The sequence below is a fragment of the Camelus ferus genome, chromosome 19 (assembly GCF_009834535.1).
Source record: "Camelus ferus isolate YT-003-E chromosome 19, BCGSAC_Cfer_1.0, whole genome shotgun sequence".
In the NCBI taxonomy this organism is placed as follows: domain Eukaryota; kingdom Metazoa; phylum Chordata; class Mammalia; order Artiodactyla; family Camelidae; genus Camelus; species Camelus ferus.
In genome coordinates, this window is record NC_045714.1 from 40,734,726 (window position 1) to 40,742,338 (window position 7,613).

The window sequence follows — 7,613 nt, forward strand, 5'->3', positions numbered from 1 at the left end:
GCTTTGGTACATAGTTTTGGCAGAGCTGACACCCTAGTACCAGGGACAGCAGTGATAAGATAGCCCCGTCCCTTCAACCAGTGGTTCAGTCTTAACTGTATAAGAAAATCACCTGGGGCAGATGTTCTGTTTTTGTTTTTTAAAAGCCTAATGTCCAGGCTGCATTCCCAACTGATTAAATCAGGATCCTTACGCATGGAACTCAGGCATTGTATTCATGTATTTTTTTAAATCAAGTAAACTGTACTTTTTTTTGAGTAGTTTTAGGTTTATAGAAAAATGAGTGGGAAGTTCCAACTTCCCCCCATTATCGTGTCCCCTGGTTCCCACTATTACTAACATCTTGTTTTAGTGTAATACTTCCGTTATCATTCTGAGCCAATATCCATATACACTGATACATTATATTAACTAAAGTCCATGGTTTCCATTATGGTTCACTTTCCTGGTTGTACATTCTATGGATATGAACAAATGTATAATGTCATGTGTCCATCGTTAAAGTGTTAGAATATTTTTATTGCCCTGAAAATCCCCGGTGCTCCCTATTCATCCCTTCCCAACCCCTGGCAATAACTGATCTTTTTAAACGTCTCCATAGTTTTGCCTTTCCCCAGATATTACACAGTTGGAGTCACACAGTATGGGGCTTTTCAGATCGGCATTGGATGTGTGTTTTAAATCTCCCAGCTGATGCCAGTATGCACTCACAGCTGAGAACCCATGTCTTAGATCCCTGCTACTCAAATGATTGGCAGGAACTTGTTAGAAATGCTGAAATTCAGGTCTCAACCCAGACCTAGTGAATCAGAATGTACATTTTAACAAGAGCCCCAGGTGACTCACATGCACATGAAAGTTTGCGCAGCACTGATTTAGACCATCAAGAATCTGCATTCCCTGCCGCCACTGCCCCCCTCAGCCCTCCTGCCACCCATGTGACATCAGTTTGCCTGCGTAGTTCAGAGGAAGCCATTGAAGAAAAAAAGAAACACACACATAAATGGAGACTTACTATGGCAAACGTCCCTCCCCTTACCATATTTTAACCTAATTATATATCTTTTGGAGCTCGTTCCAAGAAATCAAGATTCTTGGAATCGCACGTCAGCAGATATAAATTTCCTTCATTTTTTCTACCAGCTGGAGAATAGCCCAAGTACTTGCCATCATTTCCCACCTACCTAATGATGGTTTTCAGGTTTGACTCCCCTGTGAACCAAAGTTCTAGAAATGGGCTTGCTGGTGCAAACTATATTTTTCTTTAAAAATGTTTTTGTGTGTGTGTAGATGATGTGAAACTGCCTCCAAAGAAGCTGTGGCATTTGACACTCGTATGTGTTTTCCCACACCCTTGCCAGCACTGAGTAAGAACAAACTTTAAAAGTACTTGTCAGGGGGTGGGGGTGGTAGTATAGCTCAGTGGTAGAGCACGTGCCTAGCATGCATGAGGCCCTGAGTTCAATCCCCAGTGCCTCTATTAAAAAAAAAAAATCATCAATGTGAATAAACATGGCATTTTGTTGTTTTAATTTTCAAGTCATTAGTTATCAGTGAGACTGAATATTTTTCCTATATTTATATGCTATATAGATCTATATTTTGCTGTGAGCTGCGTATTAGTATCCTTTACCAATTTTTTTCTATTGAGTAAATGAGCTTTTTACAATGGATTTGTAAGAGCTATTTATATATTTGGGAAATGAATCCTTTTCTGTCATATATGTTGCAAATATATTTCCAGTTTTTCACATGTCTTTTGACTTTGCTTATGGTGATTTTTGCTACTGTCAAATGTATCTACCTTTTATTTATAGTTTCTAGGCAGCAGTGACTTTTAAAGCTCTTGTTACCTAGGAGTTGCTGGGTATGAAAGATCTCTGGGTGAGACTCTCTCCCATTTGGAGTGGAGCTATCCCAGGGGTATAGAGGAAGGATTATAAGTGCCCCAAAACCCAACCCAATTAAAATTGACTTACACAAAGAAAGAATGCATTGGCTCATGTAACAGAAAGTCTGGGCCCAGCTAGATCCAGAGGCTCAAAATGTATCTATCGTCAAGATGCAAGCTGTGTCTGTCTTTGTCTCTGTCTGTCTCTGTCTCTGTCTCCCTCAGTCTTCCTTAATGTCGGCTTCACAGCCAAGCAGGCCCTTTGACATGGCATCTCCCCAGTACATCACTCTTACCACTGCAATTCCTGCAGAAACAGGTCTGCACTTTCCCGGTTGTTCTAGCATAAGTCCCAGGACTGAGTTCTGTTGAACCAATTTCAGTCAAGATCCCATCCCGAACGAGTTCCTGTAGTGAGTTTGTTGACTGGCCAGGCCTGGCATCACGATCTCTCTCCTGGATCAGAGATGGGAGCTGTGGTCAGCTCTCTCAAAACCCACAGATTGGTGAATTCCCCCCAAAAAACAGAGGTCCTGTTACTCAGGGAGGGAAATCAGATGAGGACAGGTGCAGACAATCATGCCCTCAGCAGAGGCGCAAGCGGGGCGTGGGTTCAGATCCTCCTGCCAGCTGGTAACGTTGTCCTTGTCACCCTCAGAACCCCAGGCTGGAGAAGCCCGTGCTGCTCTCCGAGTTTCCTACCAAGATCCCCCGAAGTGAAATGGACGTGCCTGTTGAGAATGGCCTCCGGGCTCCGGTCAGCACCTACCAGTATGCACTGTCCAACGGGGACGTCTGGAAAGTGCACGAGGTGCCCGACTACAACATGGCCTACGGCAGCCCTGGCATGGCCGATGCCACCCCGCCCTGGAGTGGCTACAAGGAACAGAGCCCCCAGACGCTTCTGGAGCTGAAGCGGCAGCGGGCAGCAGCCAAGCTGCTCAGCCATCCCTTCCTGAGCACGCACCTGGGCAGCAGCATGGCCAGGACGGGCGAGGGCAGCAGTGAAGGCAAGGCCCCCTTGATCGGAGGCAGAACTTCACCGTACAGCAGCAATGGGACCTCGGTGTATTACACGGTCACCAGTGGAGACCCCCCGCTCTTGAAGTTCAAGGCTCCCATGGAGGAGATGGAGGAGAAGGTCCATGGCTGCTGCCGCATCTCCTAGTCTCCGTGTGATGGGGCAGAGAGATGCTTTGGGGAGAGTGTCCCTGGAATCCAAGCCAGCCCAGCAGCCCTGGCTGGGGAGGCATCAGAGGGTGGCTGCGGGGAGGTGGGCTCTGCTTTCCCGAGGAATGCTGACCCCACCTCTCAGCCAGCTGTCTATAGCATCACCACTTCCCACGGTTCTGCTTTGTGCTGCATTGTCTGCCATCAAAAACAAGGCCCATGGTGGCTTCCTGACTTATCCTGGTGTCAGATTTTGGGAGGGCGGCTGGGATTCTAGTTCAGTTGTTGGACAAGGCTTCTCTGGACCAATACTCGCAAGTCACATATCAACACACACACACGTGTGTGTGCATACACACACTCAATCAACATGTGTAGGGATGATCCAGCTGAGCTCATGGGAAGCAGGTGGGACTGAGAATTCGTGGGTTCTTCCCAAGAAGACTGAGGTTAAGATTCAGAGTTGTGTCACCACTGCCACCGTGGCTTTAGCAGGGGAGGGGACCTGCTAAGCTGAGACCTGTCATCCTGCCCAGAATCATACCAGCGCTTGGTATCATAATCCATATCTGGCAGGAGCAGGAAGTCTTCTTTGTGTTCAGAGGGAGCTATGCACCCACATGGGGTAGATTAGCGGGTTAGAGGGCTTGTCTTCAGCCTTGCCTGTGCCAGGAGCCAGCAGTGTGAGCACCCAGGGGCCGAGGTAGAAAACCAGGCTATTCCATTCCTGGAATAATCCAAATCATATTTTGCTGTTGGATGGAAATATAAAGTTGAGGAGACGGGGAACTCAGTTAGTGTTTCCAAAAATGCGTTGATGAAAGAATTCTTTGGGGCTGTAAAAGTCCAGGTGTTGTGGGGGAAGAGGGGGTCACTGAAATAGCTCTCTTTCATGGACAGTATTGTGATCACTAGGTTTTACTGACTGGTGTTGGATGGAAAAATGAAGCTAAGTGAGAAGTTTCAGTTGGAAGGGCTTTTCCAGGGAGAGAGGTGAGTACGTGTTGTTAATTTCTGCAAATATCCCTGGTAACCATGACAGAGCCCAGCGCCCTGGCCAATCTTTGTGAATATTCAGATGGTTTCAGTCCAGCCTATCTTGGCCAGCCTTCCTCAGATGGAGCCATCAGAGTGAGCAGTAGATGCTGCTGGGGCTCCACCTCTCCCAGAGTGAATGCTCAGGACTCCCGGCCTAGCTTTGCTTTTTCTGGAATGAGAAAAGTGACACAGGTTAGCCAGTTGGCTCGTGTGATTTCCTGTCTGGCCCAGGGGCTCCCTTCCTGTTCCTCCCAGAGTTATGACGCCCCAGGACTGCAAATTCAAGGTGCCGGTGCCCAACACCCTGCTCTGCATTCAGGAGAGCTGCGGTGGGGCTAGAGGTGGGTCTTGCCCCAGCTGTACAATATCATAGCCCCAGTCCTTCTGATGCTGGGGAGGGAGAGCTACAAGGAACAGGCTGCCTGCAGCCCCCCCATGTCATTCTCTCATAAGCCCCTTTGAAATTGCTGCCTATGAGTTGGGCGCTGTTCACAGGGCTCAGCCAAAACCTACTGGTGTAACTAACTAGCGGCAGGTTTGTTTCCTGCTCTTTGCGCCTTTTATTTGTCCTAAAACTACCTCTTTAGAGCTCTGACGGAGCCCCCTAGGTCCATTCTGGAATTTGGGAGACAAATATGGGCTCCCTTTCACCTTCTTATTTCTGAGCCTTTGAGAAATTCTCCTGGAGGGACATCTGGGCGAGGGGCTGGGGCTGGAGGAGCCCCCACCTTGTGCCACAATCCCAGTAATGGGGTCTGGTGTTTGTCCCATTCTCAGACCCCCACTGTGGCCTCCATGGCTCCTGTCACCCCAAGGTGGAGCTGGATCCCAAGGGGCCTGGCTGAGACTTTACCGGGAGCAGGGCAGCTGGGCCAGAGAACAGGGGCCTCAGGGGAGTCACTGTGCCCCTGGTGGCTCCTGGATGCAGGGAGTGTCACAGCATCGGGCCACTCCCACCCCAGCTCCGGGACAGATCAAGTCTAGGGTGGAAAGGCAGGTCAGGCGACTGTAGACAGGCGTGCGTGACACCTGCCACATCCCTGGGGACTGGGGCCAGCTCTCCATCATCTCAGCTTATGGCTGGAGCAGGGTAGGGATGATCCAAAAACACACATACCTTTAGGCTTTAAAATAGTGTTCAGATCAGACTGACACTGAAATTCCTCTTAAGCTGACTCAAGCTGCAAGCTGGGAGGAGCCGAGGGAAGCCACACACTCCAAGGAGGGAGCTGTGCAGGTTTTCGGATCTGTTTGCTCAGGGGCTAGAGACTGAGGCTTTTATTGCCCTCTCTGAGCCCTTCTGGCTATTCCCTCTTTCTTCCTTGCCTCCTGTCTCCTGGGCCATTCCTCTCCATCCCCGAAGGCGGGGAATCCCTGTTGAGTCCCTGACAGGAGCCAATGGCAGACTCTTGGTCATTAGGTTGTGTTTTTAGGTCATTCATTTATTCACTCATGTAGTTTGTTGAGTAGCTGTGATGCACCAGACACAATGGTTCCAGGGATAAAGGAGAAATGAGACAGAGGGAAGAGACTGCACTTTACAGTTCTCATCCCTTGGGGACCACAGGTATCAGCAGCCCCATTCAATTCACCTGAGACAGAGGGGCTGCATCCTGGTCCAGCACCCCTTTGCTTTTCTGCTCCTAGAATCCCTAGAGTATGAATTCTTTTGGCTGGGAAGCTGCTGTCATGGCCACCCCTGGATAATACTTGCCACTAAATGGAGATGCTGGAGCTTGGGTTCCAGGTAGACACCAACCCAAGTCCAAACTTTCAAGGCTAGCTGCCTTCAGGCAGCATCTTTCAGGCACTGTATAATAGCAGCTTGAAGTCAGTGTCTAGAAGAACAAGGAGTCTGGAATTTGCTGCCAAATGCGTCTCATGTGCTTAAGCTCATTATCTCTTGCTCATTTTTGCTTATTTATTATCTAGTCTTCCTGCCCCACCAATGGATAATAGGAGGAAAAGGAGCTTCTCCTTTAACATGGAAGCCCTTCCTTATGAGTCTGCCTCTCTTCCTGGCAGGTGTGGATCAAGGAGCTGGGAGAAAGCTGGCAAGGTTGACCAGATGCCCAGCTCCCACTCAACCCAGGTCTGGTCTCACTTCCTGGCAGATTAAAGGAGGCTATTTCCAAAGCCTGTGCCACAAGACTCTCTGTGAGCTCTGGCCCTTTCTCCCACCCTATGCCCCAAACAAATGAAAATTTGTGGCTATCACCCGAGAGTGAGTTTCTGGCCAGTGGCTCAGGGAAGTTGAATGAACCCTAGACCCAGGTCTTCTGAAGACTTCAGAATGTCATTCTCCATTAAAGATGCTGCATTGATAAAACTGCTCTGTACTGTTTGATCAATTCAGTAGGCTTAGAAAAGTTAACAAGAGTAGTGTCCCCTGTCCTACCCACTAGTTTGCTGGCCTTGTGATAACAGGAGACCATTTTGATTATTGGTGTCAGGTTCCTTTTGATCTTGAGTTCTCTCTCCCACTTGCTTTCCCAGGGCAGAATACTGGAACACTTTCTAGAAGGGCACTCCTTACAGGATGCCCAGAGGACTGTATTTAACTCTTGCTATTGTGGCCTGGGGACAGCCTCCCCTCCCCCAGGGCACCTAAGAGCAAAGGGTCATGTGGTCAATGGGTGACTCCACAGCAGGGACCGACCGCCTTTGCTAGAAGCTCTCCTGGACAGAGTCTCTTGTTGGCCAGTTGGCCGGAGGGCTTGCTTCCTAAGGGCATCGCAAGTGCCACAGTTCTGAGCCTGGCTCTGTGCGCCCAAGAAAAGTCTGCTGACGTCCAGCCCTCCGCAATAATCCACCAGACCAGAAGCCACTGATGTCCAGAGAACACTTAAGAAAAAATGTATTTTATGTGAAAAAAAAAAGTTAAAACTCTGTATACTGTATCAGCAGCTTTGTGTAAAAATGGCAATCAAGAGAGTCTAATATATTTAAAACTTTTTTTAAAAAAAAAATCCTCGCAGATCTTTGATATTGTATTGAAGTAACTTCCAGGTAGCTCCTCGCTGGGGCTCCACCGCATCCCAAAGGGGCGTGCCCCTGGAGTTGCTTCCAGCTGCCAAGGCCTGTGACAGAATTCGCTGTTAAGAGTTTTTAATTAAGATTATTAAATTCCTTTTAATAACACCTGCTAGTGTGGCTGTGGTCATTGCTGTGGGCTCCCTTGAACTATATAGTGATTTGAATTCACAGAGAGTTGATGTCGGGGAGAGAGGGCAGGGGAGGGCTCTGCCACTTGGCCTCAGAGGGAGCTCTGAGAGCTCAGACATGGAGCAGGTATCTTTCTCGACTAGAAGACTAGATGAATTCAAGAAAAGAAGGGTGGTTGAAAATGACCTTCACTCTGTCAAATGTTTCTTTTGGAATTAACATGGAGCCCCGCAATCGCTCCTATAACTTTTTTTCCCCACGCTTTCAGAGGTTTGTCTGATAACTTATTTATTTACATGCAGCAGGGAGGCCCCTCTCTTCTGTTTCTTCTTCGAGTGCACTGACCTTT

At 48.5% G+C, this 7,613-nt stretch overlaps 1 protein-coding gene across 1 annotated transcript in view; it reads left to right on the forward strand.

Annotated features, from left to right (window-relative positions):
• Positions 1 to 7,240, forward strand: part of PPP1R16B (protein phosphatase 1 regulatory subunit 16B) — a 93,783-nt gene extending 86,543 nt beyond the window's left edge. Inside the window, exon 11 of the mRNA XM_032462298.1 lies at positions 2,550 to 7,240. Within this exon, the coding sequence (XP_032318189.1) occupies positions 2,550 to 3,059 (510 nt within the window). The 3' untranslated portion in view covers positions 3,060 to 7,240. The remainder of the gene's footprint in view (positions 1 to 2,549) is intronic.
• Positions 7,241 to 7,613: the final 373 nt, after the last annotated feature.